The following is a 19594-nucleotide window of genomic DNA, read 5'->3' as shown; positions in this document are numbered from 1 at the left end:
TTTCTTTTTCTTTCCCCGCATATTTTTTCTTTTCTTCCCCGTCCTCTTTTCCCCATTTCCTTTTAATTTTTTCCCATGCAGTACCAATATACTCCACAGCACTGTTAAATGTTCAGTGGACAAAGGGAGACACCTACTGGCCAAATCCTGAACTGCAAGGAACCCTCGTCTGAAGATCATTAACTCCAATCTATCTTTGCTCCTAACATCTATCAAGATTTTATGGGGGTCTCTTCCTGATCCGCAAGTTATTATTTCATTATTTCCTTTTTTTTTTTTTTTTTTTTTTTCCACACGATCTTGGACTCATATGAAGGAAATATAATTGCTCTAGATTTATATATTACCATAATGTATACTTTTTGATCCTCTACCCTCCCTCTCCTTCCCTTCCTTCCCCCTTCCCCCTTCCCCCCCTCCCTCCCCCCCCCTCAACCTTTCCCCCCCAACCCTCTTATTCTCCCTATCTTTGTTGGATATTTCTCTGTGATGTTCCCCTTGGGTTCTTCTAGAACCACCTATAACCAGACATTGCAATTAATTTTGTTTCCTTCTCTCTGCGAAGGGAACCTTCAATAGGCCTAGATGAGGTCCCGCGCTTGTACATGTGGTACCCACTCAGTCGATCGGTGGCCACTGGTGGTCGCGGGGGAGTCGCGCCCTTTCTGTTCCCCAGGTTGGGGCCGTCTCCCCTTTTGCTCTGCTGCTGGCTCTCGGTCGCCTGTTTAGAAGGAGTTCATCCTTCATTAATGTTACTCTTTTATCAGTGCCTTAACGGTTTACTGATCCATGGTTTATCTTACTTGTTAAGCTTTAATCTTTATAGTTTTGCTTTTTTGAGTTTTCTTTATTTTTTAACGTATATCCACAGACGTTTCAATGCCTACAGTTATCCAGAATGCCTTTTACTAGCATGTGCTTGGGTAAACCTCTCCCAGACACAAGATCCCCCTGAGTTATACAACCTAAACCTACAACCCCCAGGTCCGCCCTCACTTACTACACAGCCCCTCCGAATTCTGAACTCCACGGATGTGATCTTAGACACCTTGATCACCCTAAACTCCACCATAGTAACTTTCACTTTCTCACCTCAAAATGACCATCAGAATAATCTCACATAACGTGCAGGGATTCAATTCCCCTAATAAATGCAGGAAAGCTTTTCACCAGTTCAAGCGTTTAGATGCCAAAATCCTATTGCTCCAAGAGACGCATTTTGCTGAACACAATCACCCCAAATACTTCCATAAGACATATAACCAGGCCTTTTATACCACACACTCCTCTAAAAGTAGAGGCGTAGCAATATTCGTTCATAATTCTTTCCCACTAGATGTCCAAGAAGTGTATAAGGACACTGAAAGTCGCTTCATAATAATTAAGGGACGCATTCTGGGAAAGGAATTAACAATAGCCAATATATATGCCCCTAATGGAGCCACAGTTAAATTTTTCTATGATTTTTTTAACATATTGGAAAAACATCACTCTTCCCACATTATCCTAGGCGGTGACTTCAATATGGTCTCTCATCCCACCATGGATAGGAGCAATCCAAACTCGGCTTCCAAGACGTTCCCCAGATCCTTAGAGCGTAGACTCAATAGTTTGCAGTTGGTAGATACATGGAGATGTCTTAATATGGGCTCCAAAGAGTTTACGTTCTACTCTAACCCACACAATTCCTCAGCTAGGATTGACTACATTTATTGCTCACAAGTGATCTTAGCCAATTCGATCTCTGCTAGCATTGTTCCATGTGTGTGGTCGGACCACCATATGGTGCTATATGACACATCAGGAATAGGTCTCTCTCCTACTCCCTTCTCATGGAGACTTAATGACTCCCTGTTAGCTAACCCGATAGATTCTCAGGAACTCTCCGATTCCATATCAGAATTTTTTAGATTAAACCTCGCTGAGGACACCTCAATCCCAAACACATGGGTCACTCACAAGGCCTATATAAGGGGTAAACTAATCTCATTAGCGGTTAAAAAAAACCGTGCACGTACTGCTAAGATTCAAGATCTCACCAGGGAATTACAATTATTATATAAAAACCATAATACATTACATGATCAATCCACCAGACTATTAATCGACCAAAAGAGAATAGAATTAAATAACATTCTCTCAGATTATGCAGAGAAATCCCTCAGACACTCAAGATCCAAATTCCTACTATATGGAAACACTGCTTCCACAATGCTGGCAAGGAAATTGAACCAAACGATAAAACCCCCTCACATATATAAATTAAATACACCATCAGGAATGACCACCTCTCATCCCAAGGAGGTCTTGAGCATTTTTGAAAAATTTTATTCAACACTACTTTCCTCCCCCCCAGACACCACGTCAATACACTCTCAAACCTGGTTTGATGAGATCCCTATCCCAACGCTCTCTCCCTCGGATATAGAGCAGTTAAATGCCCCCATCACAGAAACCGAAGTAACCCATATGATCAAAACCCTTCGCAATTCATCTGCACCGGGCCCAGATGGCTTCAGTGCTTCATACTATAAAAAATTTACTCCTATTCTATCCCCTAAACTTACAATACTCTTCAATCATATACTTAAGGGCAACGACTTCCCAGAAGAAATGTCCCTAGCAAACATGACTCTTCTCCCCAAACCAAACAAAGATCTCTCTTGCCCCCAAAACTTTAGGCCAATTTCGATTATTAACAACGACCTTAAATTATTCAGTAAAATCCTCGCTTCTAGATTATCTCAAATTATCCCAAAACTCATCTCCTCATCGCAGTCAGGATTTATCCCCAACCATCAAATTACAGATAACATCCGACTTGCATGCAACGTTATACAAGACGCAAATTTATCCAAAAAACAATTGTTACTATTAGGACTGGACATACACAAGGCTTTTGACAGCGTCACTTGGAGCTATCTTGGTAAATTACTACCCAGATTCGGCTTCTCTAACGAATTTCTAAATGGCTTTTCTGCTCTATATAAAAATCCTAAAACGAGAATTAAGATCTCGGGCTGTAACTCATCTTTTTTCCCCTTGGGTAGGGGCACAAGACAGGGCTGTCCCTTATCACCACTTCTATTTGCCCTTGCCATCGAACCACTCTCGATTGCAATTAAAAGACACCCTGGAATTTCAGGATATAGAAAGAACTCAGAGACATTCAAAATAAACTTATATGCGGATGACGCTCTCATGTACATACCAGACCCTTTCACCTCATTACCCAATCTATTGAATACTTTAGAAAACTTTGCAGGGGTTTCAGGTCTTAGTATTAATTTATCTAAATCGGTAGCCTTACCAATTAACTTCTCAGAGTCTGACACCCTACATTTGAAGACCCTTTTCCCGTTTGTCTGGGCCCCTGAGAAGATTTCGTATCTGGGAATTCAACTTAATAAAAATTACAACTCTATTTTTAAATCGAACTATCCTCCGTTGCTTGACAAGATACGAGGTATGCTCCAAATGTGGTCCTCTTATCAGCTATCTTTTCTAGGTAAGATCACAGCGATCAAAATGACCATTCTTCCGAAATTTATGTACCTGTTCCGTGCGCTTCCCATTTACCTTACCAAAACATACATTACCAAGTTACAATCTATAATCAATAAATTCGTTTGGGGCAACAAAAAACCCAGGTACGCAGCGAACATACTATATCATCACCAACGTACTGGAGGTCTGGGCCTTCCTAATATATGGTTTTACTATATCAGTAGTAGACTGGCCCAAATGGCTCATTGGCATGATCGTTCCTCAGATCTGCCTTGGATCAACTTCGAGAAAAACTCAGTCGCCCCGTATCACTTAGCAGGGCTACTATGGGACCACACAGTCCCTATACGCAAAATCTCCTCCCGTAATAAAATTGTTTCTGATGCTCTCAGGTTGTGGAGACTTGTCACTAAAAAATGGCCCTTCGCATCTCTTCCCCCTCTCGGTGCCTCCTTCTTAGGAAACCCTAGATTTTCGGAAGCATTTATTACCCCCGAGAGATTCACATGGTGGTCCGAAAATAATTTGACTTCATTACTAGACTTATATGATGGTGGGACATTCCTCTCTTTTGAGACATTACTACACACCAAAAAGATCCCACTATCGGAAAAGCTCAATTATGACCTTATCAAAAACTTCTTTGAATCACACTACCCTAAGCCTTCAGGATCTCCTCTCAGCACATATGAACATATTTGTCTAAAAGATATCTCAAGTACGAGACATATCTCTACAATATATTCCTTACTTAACAACGGGGATCCGGCTACAAAACTTAGTTACATGGTTAAATGGGAATCGGAACTACAGACAGCTATATCGATAGCCGACTGGCGAGACATGTGGATAAATATGTGTAAGACAACCAAATCCCTAGGTGTGAGGGAAACGGCTGTTAAAATATTCACGAGATGGTATTATACCCCCAAGAAATTGAATAAATTCTACCCTGAGGTCTCCCCAACTTGTTTCAGAGGGTGTGGTGAAGTGGGCTCTCTATTGCATATTTTCTGGGAATGCCCCAAAGTTAAAGATGTCTGGCAGGAAGTATTCAATCTAATAGAGAGAGTTACAGGATGTAAATTCCCACTCTTGCACCTGCAATGTCTACTTTTTAAAAATGTTCCAGAAATCACCACAGATCTCACACGCCTAACACACACCATTTGCCTTGCTATGTTATGGGTTATCTCCAAACACTGGAAAGAAACTTTTATACCCTTTGATCAGATCATCAGTAGAATAGAAGATATAAGACTAATGGAACAATACCATCATACCATCACGGACACTAAGGCCAAATTTGACCAAAAATGGACTCCTTGGTATATATACAAATGTTCCTTAACCACATAAATATTGCGTCAACTTGACCAACCAGCATATGTTGTCTTTACAATTACATGATATTTCGGTTTCCACCACACCATATTCATGGTTTAAGTTAGTTGCGCGCCTCCTACTGAGGCGAAAGAGGTAACCTTCTTATTGACTATATCTCACGTATTCTGTTAACTTGCTCATCAAACTCTTAGATATTTCATTGTTCATATAATGTTATATTTCCATCAAGGACGGATATACATTTTCTATTTTGTTTAATTTTTGTTTTTTATCGCTTGTATGCTTTTTCACATACCTATTACTTGAAATGTTGTATTGATGAAACACCTTTATGTAAATTTTACATTTACTATTCTATTTGTACTTGAATATATTTTTCAATAAAAGTTTATAATGAAATGACATGTTTTCCTTTGGAAATGTCAGTATTGCTGCAGCAGGCTCCATACATCGTACAAATGCGCCAATTTACAGGCATATTAAAGGTACCCCCCAGGCACGATATTTAAAGGTTTTTTTAATTTTTATTGTTTCATTTTAAGCATCATTAAAATCACCGCTCCTGTAAAAAAATGATTGTTTAACCACTTGTCGACTGCCTAACGCCGATCTACGTCGGCAGTCAGCCCCTCACAGGCAAAGTGACGTAGGGCTACGTCACTAGCTTGTGAGGGTCTAGGGAGCGAGCGCGCGCCCCCGGAGGCACGCTCCCGCTCCCGCGTGGTCACGGACCCCCCCGCGCGTGTGACCGGCGGACCCGATGTCCGCCGGTCACTCAGCGATCGGCGGGGGAGAGGGAGAAAGTCAGGCGGCTTGTGTAAACAAGCCACCTGTCATTCTCCTCGGTGTAAAAACACTGATCATACGGATCTACTATATAGATCCGTTGATCAGTGTCCTTACAGCTCAAGCCACAGCCAATCACAGTAGAAAGCACGCCCCTAGGGACACACACAGCCCCTCCCTCCCAAATAAAGTTAACCCCTTCACTACCAGTGTATTTTTACAGTAACAGTGCATATGTATAGCACTGATTACTGTAGAAATGTCACTGGTAACCCCAAAAGTGTCAAAAATGTCAGTCAATGTCGCAGTACCGCAAAAAAAATCGCAGATCGCCGCCATTACGCGTTTAAAAAAAAACCAACAAAAATGACACAAATCTTTCCCTTTGTTAGTAAACGCGATAACTTTTGCGCAAACCAATCAAAATACGCTTTTTGCGATTTTTTTACCAAACATAGGAAGCATAAAACAAATTGGCCGAAAATGTTAAAAAATTTTGATTTTTACATTTTTTTGGGGGGGAATTTCATATAAAAAAATTTGAAAAATATTGCTATTTTTGCAAAATTGACGCTCTTTTTTTGTTTATAGCGCGTGATCAAAAAATCGCACAGGTGATCAAATACCACCAAAAGAAAGCTCTGTATGTGGGAAAAAAAGGACGCCAAATTTGTTTAGGTACAGCGTCGCACGACCGCGCAATTGTCCGTTAAAGTCACGCAGTGCCGAATCGCAAAATACCCCCTGGTCGGAATGGGGGTAAAATCTTCCGGGGCTTAAGTGGTTAAAAAAAAAAAAGTTCTGCATTGATACATGTCCCCCAGAGCAGTACCCGGGTCCACATACACTTTTTATGGCAATAACTTGCTTTTAAGCCTTTAAAATGAGGACTTTTGATTTTTCATGTTCGCGTCCCATAGACTTTAAAAGAGTTTGAATGTTCGCTAGACCTTTTCTCCTGTTCGAGATGTTCTGATGTGAACCGAACAGGGGGGTGTTCGGCCCATCACTAGTTGTTTTGTATGAAAACAGATCCAAATAACAAACAGGAGAATGTACTTGACTGTTGTTTACGTCTCTGCCATGTGATGAGATTTAGGAATCTTGTCTCCGATGTACCAGAGAGGCAGTAGGGCTAGAACCAAAAAGTGGCCTGTGGCCAGCAGGGGAGACAGAACCACGTCATGGAGACCTATGCGTCTGTATCTTGAGGCCTGGAAATCCTTCAGGTCTTCACCACGATTCCCTCTGGTTGAGGGCGAGCAAATTTCCCTGTACCAATCCAGCACAGCGACAAGGGGTATGTTAAGAGTCTCACAAAAATGGGGTAGGTCCTCTTGGACTCTCAGTAGTGCTGTCTTGCCTGCCATTGATGCAGAGAGGCAAAAAAGGAACTTCCACCTGTAGGCACCTGTAGGACATCTAGGAGTGGGCGCAGGTCTTTGCGGTGTTGCAAGGTAATGTTAGAAAGGTCTTGAAAGGTTCTAATATCAGCACTCTCATAAGAGTTATGGATTCTGTTGCATGCCTTTCTAAGAGTATCTTCCTTGATTTGGAAGCTTGTCAGGCAGCATACAATGTCTCTCGGTGGATTGGTTTCCCTGCCTCTTGGGCACAATGCTCAGTGAATCCTTTCCATTCCAATCTCAGAGGCCAGGAGTCTGTCTAGGAGATCATCAAATATTGTAGTGACTACCTGTTGGATTTGATCCTGCTCCGCTGACTCAGGCATATCACAGAATCTAAGGTTATTTCTGTGTCCACAATTATCAAAGTCTTCCTTGTGTCTATGTAGATCCCTTAGCTGAAGCGTATGGGCATCTTACACTGAGTGAAGCTGATTAATATGTGCTTGTTGATGATAGGTGACTGTTTCTACCCCCTGAACCTCTCAGCAAAAGCTTGGATGTCATGGCGGAGATCAGATATAGCTGCTGAGAATGCAGAAGAGAGGCTCTCCTTAATGTCTGCTGCTACTGTGTGCAGATCTTGCAGGCTGGGAGAGGTGTACTGAGCTCAAGGCCGGTGCAAGGATTTTTGACACTCTAGTCGAAACCTAATTTTGCTGCCCCATTGGCGCAGCCACCTTGGATCCGCCCCTGACTCTATCTTTTTAATCACTGCTACCAAGGGGGGGGGGGAGGGGAGGAGGGTGGGAGAAGGAGGAGGGGGGAAGGAGGAGGGGGAGGGGAGAAGGAGGAAGGGAGGGGAGGAGGAAGGAAGGGGGGGGAAGGAGGAATATACACTCAAAAAAAACTCAAACTCGTAAAAACTCACTGTGTTCTTTACTGTTCACTCACCACCAGACTCTGCTGCCAAGGGTTCTCTCTCTGTCTCCACTCTCCAGGCACAAACCCTGCCTCAGCGGTGTCTCCAGTCCAGGCTCCAGCTGACACACACATGACCTCCAGCCAGGTAATGACTCCGCACCACTGATCAGTGACTATGTGACGTGACTATGCTCTGTCTGCGGCTGGGGAGGGGAGGGGCGGGGAGAAGGGCAGAGCAGAGCTCATCATGGGAGTGATGGCACTGATGGGAGGGACCAGCCAGGGACGGACGAATCGGACAATCACCAATTCCAAAGCTGGACTGGAACCAGAGAGTTTCTGAGAGAGAGACAGACAGGTCACAGACTGTGACCTGTCTGTCACTGATCATAGAGGCATGGACTGCCTCTGTTCTGTCATAGTCTGGAGACTGTCAGGACTCGGGAGACCGTGACATCAGGTCTGTTCCTCAGTGCTACACTTAGTGATGGTCCAGGGCGGCTACACAGCACAGGACTCGGGAGAGCGGGACTGAGTAGGGAAACTAGCAGCAGGGCACCCCTAGGCAGCTGCCTAATTTGCCTTACTGGTAGCGCCGACCCTGGCTGAGCTGTGGGCAGGGGTGGAGGGAGATTGCTCAACGGTGCAGCTGGCTTCTGGATCTGCTGGGAAACAGCATGTCCTAAGGTCAATGTGCTTGCTGGGGAGGATGCTGCCATGTTGGAGCTCTGCCTCTGGAAGACCTCAGGTATCTGTTGGCTTAATTGTGTCCCTGGCTACTGCGGAGATCACGCACGGAGGGCAGAGCTGTTGCGGAGTTTCCCCATGTTGTTGCAGGCTTGGGTCACTTTCAAAGCCCATCAGTTGTCCCTCTGGCTGCTACGAGGTCAGGCAGCCATACTCCTCAGCGGTCAGACCACGCTCCCCAGGACTTGTATGTTATTCATTCAAAGATGCTTGTGAATGAATGACATGGTTGTGTGGGTGGAGATATGCACTGCAATGCTTATTTTAACCACTTTCAGACTGGAAGATTTGACCCCCTTCCTGACCAGGCCCTATTTTGCGATTCTGCACTGCATTACTTTAATCGACAATTGCACGGTCGTGCAACGCTGTACCCAAATAAAATTAATGTCCTTTTTCCTACAAATAGAGCTTTCTTTTGGTGGTATTTGATCACCTGTGTGATTTTTTATTTTTTGCTCTATAAACAAAAAAACACAATTTTGAAAAAAAAAATATATATATATTTTTCATATTCTGCTTTATGATATTCCCAAAAAAATAAATAAATAAATAAAAATGTTTTAACATTTTAGGCCAATTTGTTTTCTGTTACACATTTTTGGTAAAAAAAAATTAGCAATAAGCGTATTTTGATTGGTTTGCGCAAAAGTTATCGCGTTTACTAACTACGGGAAAGATTTATGTCATTTTTATTGTTTTTTTTTTTTTTACTAGTAATGACAGCGATCTTTTTTGCGGGACTGCGACATTGCGGCAGACAGATCGGACCCCTAACTGACATTTTTGACACTTTTGGGGGTACCAGTGACATTACTACAGTAATCAGTGCTAAAAATATGCACTGTTATTGTAATAATGACCCTGGCGGGGAAGGGGTTAACCCTATGATCAAAGGGTTAAATGTATGCCTCATACTTGCTGACATGCGTGGGGTGGAGGGGGTTATGTGACACAGACAGAGATTGCAGGTTCAGCTATGCTGAATCCTGTGATCTCCTCCTGTCTGTCACTGAGAAGATCCAGCTGCTTTGCTTACATAAGCAGGCGGGTCTTCTCACACTTTCCCCAAAGATCGGGGAAGAGAGGCGGAAATCGCCGCCTCTCCTCCTCCGGCCCAACTCCTGCTGTGTCAAAACACTTCTTTACAGGCAGACTAAGGGAACCCCCCCTTTCAGGCACTATAATTTAATTATTTTTTTTATTTTCATTGTTGCACTTTAAACATCAGTAAAATCACTGCTCCTGAATTTAATAAAAATTCAATTTAGTACTGAAACACAATGTTCCCAGGCACATATTTAGGTATTTTTAAGAGGGTTTGGTGCCTCAAACCAAAATTTTTTGGGACTTTATGGGCTAGTAACAAGAGTTGTTTAAAATGATATAACAATTTATTAAACAAAAACAAAGTAGAAGTATTACACACAAGGGTGATGTGTTTGGGTTATATACCCATTGGTGATGGTGAATAAGTTCAGAATTAGTGAATAAATTCTAAACTTATTCACCATCACCAATGGGTCTATAACCCAAACACATCACTTTTGTGTGTAATACTTCTACTTTGTTTTTGTTTAATAAATTGTTATATCATTTTAAACAACTCTTGTTACTAGCCCATAAAGTCCCAAAAAATTTTGGTTTGAGGCACCAAACCCTCTTAAAAATACCTAAATATGTGCCTGGGAACATTGTGTTTCAGTACTAAATTGAATGAGTTTTAAATAAATATTTGGTAGTAATTTCTTTTGCATTTGCGCGCTATTCTTTTTTAATATACATGTCTTTTGGTTCATAGCTGCAGCAGCTTTAGAAATACATGGGTATGCTCCCCCAATTTTTTTGCTTGTTTATTATGTATTCGGTCTGACCAGACTACCGGGGTTGAGCAACCCTCCCCACCCCCCACACACACCTGTACTCTATCAGTGTCCACTATCAAGCAAGGAGTGTTGTCTCCAAGGGTTAGAAAGGCTGGATTCATCTCTTTTTCATGGATAGTGTAGGACCCACTGATAATGGGGTACTTTGACGCAGTATGGCCATATGGTAGGGCCAAAATCCCCATTTTTATTTATGGATTGTCTTCAGATTTGGTAGTAATTTCTTTTGCATGTGCGCGCTATTCTTTTTTAATAAATAAATATGAATTAATTTTTATTAAATGCTAGAGATGGGCCCAAAAAAAACCCCGGTCCGGTTTGCAGCAGAACTCCCGAACTGGGGAAATGTTGTAACTGGAACGGATAACCCAATTGAAGTTTATGGGAGGCGAATGGAGAAATCAAAAGTGCCCATTTGAAGGCTTATATGTAATTGGCCATAAAAGGGTATGGGGGCCCAGGCACTGCCCTGGGGAACATGCATCAATAAAAAAAAAAAAATTCAGGAGCAGTGATTTTACTGATGTTTAAAGTGCAACAATGAAAATAAAAAAAATAATTAAATTATAGTGCCTGAAAGGGGGGGTTCCCTTAGTCTGCCTGTAAAGAAGCCCATCTGTAACATGCATTAAACATAGTTACATAGTTACATAGTAGGTGAGGTTGAATAAAGACAATAGTCCATCCAGTTCAACCTGTGTAGGTGTGTGTGGCTGTACTCATCTCACATACCCCTGAATGTTCTGATCCTTGAGATGTAAGTCTAAAGGCCCGTACACACGTACCGATCGTCGGCATACAAACGTTGGCGGACGAAAGATCTGCCGATTGTACGCGTGTTAGTATGGTGCCTCCGACAGATGTCTGCGCACAATCCGCGGACAAAAGTCTTTCTTGCAAACATGAAAATTTTTGTCTGCGGACACCAGAACGGACGATTGTTCGCCTGTCAGTACAGAATTCGGCCGACAGACCGCAGATTTGCAAGACTGGGCATGCTCAGAAAATTAAAAACACAGGGAAAGTTAACCATTACATGACATCACTTCTGCAGTCAGCTGAAGTCTGCAGACAAAATTCTTGTGCTGTCCTTGTGCTGTCTTTGCACTTTTCAACAGACACCGACATCCCGGGGAGAAAAGAGGAACATTTGTATGACGACGATCTGCGTGTGTGTACGGGGCTTGAGAGTCTTTTGAAAGCCACCATACTACCCGCAGAAACCACCTCTTGCTGCAGCAAAAACATTTCTAAAGAAAAAAAAGAGTGAAATCGCATTTAAAATGGCTCATGGTTACAATTGCTGGTGCAGGCTATTGAAAAAATAAAGGAAAAAACACTGTGGGGTCCTCCACCCAGTCCATAACAGATCCTTATCATGCAGCCTTGCAGGTCAGGAAAAGGGGGGAGGGGAGAGTGATCAACCCCACTCCTGAACTATACCAAGCCACATGCACTCAATATTGGAGGGTGGGTGCTTTGGGGCAGGGGGGCTCTGCCCCCACCCTAAAGCACCTTGTCCCCATGTTGATGGAGACAAAGGTCTCTTCCTGATAATCCTGGGCTGTGGTTGTCGGGGTCAGTGGGTCGTGGGGCTTATCAGAATCTGGCCCCAGATCCTACCCCCCTATGTGAATGAGTATTGGGTCAAAAAGTAACAAACACACAAAATACATCATCAATAATGTTGCCAGCTGGACCCTAAAAATAAAAAACATGAAAAAATGCTCCCGCCTCCTGGGAGACCTCACACTGAATGCCTCCTCTGTACTTTGACATTTCTTATGGCGGTAAGGGGCAGGGCCAGGTAGCTACATCCCCTAGTGGCACCACCCCCTTCTGACATCACAGATTGGTGAATGCTGGGCATGCTATTTCTAAATCCACATGCACACAAATCCTCCAGGACACTGAGGCATGTCCCTTCATATAAATCACACTCTCATATTACCACCCTCACCTTTCTGCTTCTCCTGGCCTCTGGAGACATATCCCCAAACCCTGGGCCTCCATCTACCCGTGCTCAATACACCACCTACCCTGCACCCTCTGGCTGCAGTCGCAGTCAGCACAATCTAGTTCCCATCTCTCTTCTTCCAAAGGACAGACTCCCTTTCTCTTGCGCCCTTTGGAACGCCCGCTCTGTCTGTAATAAACTCACCTCTCTCCATGACCTTTTCATCGCTAACTCATTTAATCTACTCGCCATCACCGAAACCTGGGTTCATGAATCCGACACTGCGTCTACTGCTGCCCTATCCCAAGGTGGTCTTCTATGGACTCACTCCCCTAGACCCAACAGACGCAAGGGAGGGGGTGTCGGGATCCTTCTAGCCCCACAAAGCTCCTTTGAGGTACTTCAGCCGTCTCCCTCTCTGTCACTCTCCTCATTTGAGGTACACTGCATTCGTCTTTTCTTCCCTGTTTCTCTAAGGATAGCTGTGATCTACCGCCCACCTGGACCAGTATCAACCTTTCTTGATGACTTCTCCGCCTGGCTACCCTACTTTCTCTCTTCCGAAAATCCCCACAATCATTCTCGGCGACTTCAACATCCCTATTAATACTAACACTCCTACCACTTCCAAACTTCTCAATCTAACCTCCCCCTTTGACCTGAAGCAATGGATACATGCTTCTACTCACTCTGAAGGCAATATCCTTGACCTTGTTTTCTCCCACCTATGCACTCCGCACAACCTTTCAAACAATCCTTTCCCTCTCTCTGATCACTATCTTATTAGTTTCACTCTCTCCCTCTCCTCCACCCCCTCTCCCTCCAGCTACCGTACAGTTACCCGCAGAAACCTACGCCATCTCAACCCCTCTCTTCTCTACTCTGCTACCGACCACCTCTCTGACAAAATTGCACCACTGTCCTGCACCAACCTAGCCACTTCTGTCTACAACTCTTCACTTTTAGCCTCCCTGGACACACTGGCCCCCCTCACCACACACCGAATCAGGCCCCGACCCCTTCAACCTTGGCAAACCGATAACACTAGAAGTCTGAAAAAGCATAGCCGTGCTCTTGAGTGCCTATGGCGTAAGACTCGGTCTCAGAAGGATTTCAACCAATATAAATCCGCCCTCCAAAAATACAATTCCAGTCTCCACACTGCCAAACAGACCTATTTTATCACTCTCATTAACAGACTGTCATCACGCCCCCGGCAACTCTTCGCTACCTTTAACTCTCTACTCCGTCCTCCACTTCCCCCTCCCACCGACTCACTCACTGCATTGGAGATTGCCTACCACTTCAAACAGAAGATTGATACAATTCGTAAGGAGATCGTTGCTGTTCAAATACCTTCCTCCATGCCTTATGCTTCATGCCCACAGGTGTGATCATTACTTCCCTCATTCAACCCCGCCACTACAGATGAGGTTGCTAAACTACTTGCTAACGTCCACTTAACAACCTGCCCTCTGGATCCGGTTCCCTCGCAAATGCTACGTTCACCTTCTGGCCCTATTCTACACTCTCTAACCCACATCTTCAATCTCTCCCTCTCTTCTGACATCTTTCCCAACTCTCTAAAACATGCACTAGTCAGCCCCATGCTTAAAAAGCCCTCACTGGACCCAACCGATCTGAACAACCTACGCCCTATTTCCTTGCTCCCCTTTTCATTCAAACTCCTCGAACGTCTAGTCTACAACCGACTGTGCGACGGTTGACCATCCCCTCCTCCTCAAAAAACTCCATGCCTTTGGTCTTTGTGACTGTACTCTTCACTGGTTATCTTCCTACTTATCCAACCGCACCTTTAGCGTTACCTACAATTCTACTTCCTCCTCTCCTCTTCCCTTCTCTGTTGGGGTCCCCAAGGCTCTGTTCTTGGACACCTCCTATTTTCAATCTACACCTCCTCTCTAGGTCAGTTGATAGCCTCCCATGGCTTCCAATACCATCTCTACGCTGATGATACCCAAATCTATCTATCCACTCCTCAGCTCTCTCCCTTAGTCTCCTCACGTCTCCCTTAGTCTCCTCACTAATTTACTATCAGATATATCGGTCTGGAAGTCTCACCACTACCTCAAATTCAATCCATCCAAAACCGAGCTTATAATTATTCCTCCACCGCGTGCCCCTTCCCCTGATTTCTCCGTCAATATCAATGGCATTACTATCAACCCATCCCCACATGCCAAGGTCTTAGGTGTTGCTCTCCTTCAAACCCCACATCCAATCGCTGTCCAAATCTTGCCGCCTCAGCCTCCGCAACATCTCCAAATACGCCCCTTTCTAACCAAAGACACAACAAAACTCCTAGCTCACTCATTGGTCATCTCGCGCCTCGACTACTGCAATTCCCTTCTCATTGGCTAACCTCTACACAGGTTATCCCCCCTTCAATCCATCATGAATACCGCCGCCAGACTCATCCACCTCACCAATCGCTCTGTGTCCGCTGCTCCTCTCTGTCAAGCCCTCCACTGGCTTCCGCTCACCCAACTAATTAAATTTGAAATACTTACAACATCTTACAAAGCAATCCACAGCTTAGCCCCCAGCTACATCACCAGCCTCATCTCAAAATACCAACCTAATCGCTCTCTTTGTTCCTCTCAAAACCTCCTGCTCTCTAGCCCCCTCATCACCTCCTCCCATGCTCGCCTCCAGGACTTTTCTAGAGCCTCTCCAATCTTATGGAACTCCTTACCCTTATCTGTCCGATTATCTCCCACTCTATTAGCTTTTAGGCGATCTCTGAAAACCCTCCTTTTCAGAGAAGCCTATCCTACCAACCCCTAACAAATGTACCTCCTTTTTTTCCATCAACCCATCCCCCACAGTTATTGCCTTTTGTTTCACTTGACCCTCCCTTCTAGATTGTAAGCTCTAACGAGCAGGGCCCTCTAGTTCCTCCTGTTTTGAACTGTATTGTAACTGTATTGTCTTCCTTCACATTGTAAAGCGCTGCGCAAATTGTTGGCGCTATATAAATCCTGTATAATAATAATAAATAATAATAATGTGACATCAGAAGGAAGTGGTGTCCCCCTCGGACAGAACTGTTCGCCCATCCTTATTGAACGCTTTTACCTTATATTTTAGTGTGTGTGGATTTATTTCAGATTTTTTGTTATTTATTTTCAAAGAGAAATCCATGTCATGTAATGCTTGAGCCAAAATGTAGACTGAGATAAACACTCTATAGGATGTTTTCTCATCAGAAAAATATAAACCGGATGAAAATATCTCCAAACTGCAGTCCATAAGAGAATATCCAGTTGTGAGTGGAATAAGGAGATTTTTCATTTGGTTTTTTGAAAAGCATCTATATTCAGATATGAGAATGTCCTCCATCAGGGGGTCATTTGGACGGCTGGATGGATTAACACTATCAAAATATTCCTGCAATCCTTTAATGGAGAAAAATGGGTACGTAAACACCAAGCTGCAGTTACTGAAATCAAAAAAAAATTCACTCATTGACCAGGAATCTGGTATAATAAGTGTTTTCTCCGTGTAATAAGGGACATTATTCATCAAAAACTTGTAATAAGTCGCACTAACTGAGCCACAAATAATAAGAACTTCTGTAGTTGAGGTTTGCAGCTCTGGAGGAATTTTATTATAATTCTTTATAGACACCAGAATCTTGAATTCAATACAAATTCCATGATTAGATAAATGTTTGCTGAGTTGTCGGATCTCCCTCTCTCCGTATTCATCATCAGATGTAAGGATCCCGACCCAGTTCCACTTCATCCTTTCCAGTAACTTTGCTATGGCCACATATTGCATCTCATCATCCGGAACTGTCCGGAAAAAGTTTGGATACATCTTTCTATCACTCAGTAAAGTGTCTCTGGCTCCATAACTAATCTAGGAAGAAAGAAAACCGTCTGTATAAATAATGTGGAATTTTTAACATAGAAAGGAAAAGAAGTAAACCTTAGAAAATGTTTTCACGTTTTTTTTTGGAGAGTAACATTCAGAAGTTGTCCTCTGAGCTTTCTACAAGAGATCTATAAGAAGATTTTAGTGGTGCTTTTATTTCACCGGTCCAACCAGATAAATATACAGGAGTAATGCTACACAAAATATAAGCCAGAATTACCGTATTTATCGGCGTATAACACGCACTTTTTCCTCCTAAAAATGGAGGAAAAAGCAGCAGTGCGTGTTATACGCCGATCTTAAAAAAAAAAACAGCCAGGAAGCATTGCCGGGCCGAGGAGAAGGAAGGACTAGCTGTCATAAGAGCAGAAGGGGGCGGGCCGGGCAGAGGAGAAGGGAGAACGAGCGAGCGCAGTCATCGGAAGTCCCGCCTATGACAGACGTCACACGTCTCGGCAGAGGAGGCGGGACTTCCGATGACTGCGCTCGCTAGTTCTTCCTTCTCCTCGGCCCGGCCCGCCCCTTCTGCTCTCGGCGCTCCTTCCCGGCCTTTTTTAAAACAAATATGGTCAGTTCCAATGGCGCTTGCAAGGCTGCATATTTGGACATTGCGCTTGCGAGGCTGCATGGACACTGCTGGTGGGCTGCATTATGGACACTGCTGGTGGGCTGCATACATGGACACTGCTGGTGGGCTGCATTATGGACACTGCTGGTGGGCTGCATTATGGACACTGCTGGTGGGCTGCATTATGGACACTGCTGGTGGGCTGCATTATGGACACTGCTGGTGGGCTGCATACATGGACACTGCTGGTGGGCTGCATTATGGACACTGCTGATGAGGATGCATTGTTGGACTGCTGATGAGGTTGCATTCATGGGCACTGGTGAGATATCATTTGATTTAAAAAAAAAAAAATGTTCTGAGTTCAAAGCTGTTTATTTTAAATTTAAGCTTTTTTCCTGAAATTTCTCTCCAAATATTGGGGTGCGTGTTATACGCTGGCGCGTGTTATACGCCGATAAATACGGTATGTTTCAAACATTTGGACAATTTTCTAATAGTTAGTGGATGACAATCGATAATTGTTTTCAAATTTTCAGAACCGATAACTCAATCGAAAAGCTTGAAATATTTTTATTGAATGAACAAAATTTTTGAGGTTAGTGACTTTCTCGCATTATTAACCACTTAAGCCCCGGAGGATTTTCCTGCTCAAAGACCAGGGCCTATTTTGTGATTTGGCACTGCATGACTCTAACAGACAATTGCGCGGTCGTGCGGCGCTGTACCCATATTAAATTGATGTCCTTTTTTCCCCACAAACAGAGCTTTATTTTTGTGGTATTTTGACCTGTGTGATTTTTACTTTTTGCGCTATAAACAAAAAAAGAGCGACAATTTTGAAAAAAATAACATTATTTTTCACATTTTTTTATATGAAATTCCCCCCAAAAAAATGTAAAAATCAAAATTTTTTAACATTTTAGGCCAATTTGTTTTCTGCTACATATGTTTGGTAAAAAAAAATCGCAATAAGCATATTTTGATTGGTTTGCGCAAAAGTTATTGCGTCTACTAACTACGGGAAAGATTTATGTCATTTTTATTGTTTTTTTTTTTACTAGTAATGGCGGCGATCTGCGATTTTTTTTTTTGCGGGACTGCGACATTGTAGCGGACAGATCGGACCCTTGACTGACATTTTTTACACTTTTGGGGTTACCAGTGACATTACTGCAGTAATCAGTGCTATACATATGCACTGTTACTGTAAAAATGACTCTGGCAGGGAAGGGGTTAACTTTATTAGTGATCAGTGAGTTAAATGTATCCCTAGGGGCATGATTATAACTGTGGGGGGGGGGGTGGCTTGTGATGTAACCACAGAGATCATACGATCCTACATAGCAGGATCGTATGATCTCTGCAGTTACATCAGAGAGAATGACAGACGGCTTTGTTTACATCAGCCGCCTGCCTTTCTCCCTCTCCAGCGGGAGATCGTGAGTGAGCGGACATCGGAGCCGCCGGTCACTGTTGTGGGATGTTAGTGAACGAGCCTGGGCGGGAGCGCTCCTCCGGTGGCGCGCGCTCACACCCTGGAGGCTCGTAGGTGAGCGACGTAGCCCTACGTCGGTTTGCCTGTATGGGGCTGACTGCCGCAGTAAATAGTCGTGCGGCGGTCGGCAAGCGGTTAATCAAAATCATTCAATTTTTAGTGCAAATAAAACTTTAACCTGAAAATAAACAAATTTGCGATAACGTAAAATACAGATGTAACAATATTTTGTCTACACAAGCTTAAATACACATTCAGCTGGCAGGACTCACAGTACATATGTAAGAATAGGTTGCCATTGACTACAGTCATGTAAAAAATGAGCTCACATGAAGTAAAGAGAAGGGAAATTGCTTTTAACAAACGTTATTGCATATATATATATATATATATTTTTTTTTTTTTTAAATAACAATTGAATTTGTCAATTTTGTTGTCTCCATTTCCATAATAGTAACAAGGGTGCATGTTGAGTACATACTGCAAAATCATGGTAGTACATAAGGTTATGACTTCAAGCGTTGACTTGCAAATGATGCACACACATTGTAGATGTGGCTATCAGCTAGGTAATGATGGAGAATGAACACTACCGGAATAGATATAATGGTGTTTGCAGCATTGCATTGCAGATTTATTGATTGTTTTAATGCAATCTTATATGGACACATTATACGGAATCCCCTCTTTCACTACACATGTAATAATATTTAAAGAAATAATACAAATAAATGAAAGGTTCTTCCTGCTCTGGTCTGCTTGTGTGATACCAAACTGTGCCCTGAGACTGGGCTATGGAATTCTGCAGTTGAAATCACAGCTGAAATAAATTTCGGGGGCAAAAAAAAAATGTTCCAATGCAGTAGGGCTGCACAAATGCTGTTAGGGCTTCTTATGACATCATCAAGACCTAGACCTGCTCTGGATTCAAGGATGGCTGAGTATACAGATTACTCCTGTCTCTCTGCAAAAATAGAAGTTTACATTTGTGCATGGACAGCCCTTCTACGTGATTTTTTTATTTCATTTAATGTTAGCAAGAGTTGTAGTTTAAAGACGTGCAATGTAATGACACCAGATATGTGTCTGCAAGATAAAAAAAAAAAAATAGCAAGAGAGGAGATCAGA

General features: G+C 43.2%; 2 protein-coding genes across 2 annotated transcripts in view; one reads left to right on the top strand and one right to left on the bottom strand.

Moving 5' to 3' along the window:
* LOC309551481 (vomeronasal type-2 receptor 26-like) overlaps nt 1-19594 on the top strand; it is a gene marked incomplete at both ends in the record, with an annotated part of 1345010 nt that overhangs the window by 123455 nt on the left and 1201961 nt on the right. The window lies entirely within an intron of this gene.
* Nucleotides 15537-16343, bottom strand: LOC309569043 (extracellular calcium-sensing receptor-like; the record flags this gene model as incomplete). Its single annotated transcript, XM_082274804.1, has 1 exon — nt 15537-16343. One exon carries the CDS (start codon nt 16341-16343, stop codon nt 15537-15539), a length of 807 nt encoding a protein of 268 aa, XP_082130930.1.

This window comes from Pelophylax lessonae (genome assembly GCF_965119305.1).
Source record: "Pelophylax lessonae genome assembly, chromosome: 1".
NCBI lineage: Eukaryota > Metazoa > Chordata > Amphibia > Anura > Ranidae > Pelophylax > Pelophylax lessonae.
The sequence above is the reverse complement of the archived record's forward strand: the minus strand, read 5'-3'. Positions and strand labels throughout refer to the sequence as shown.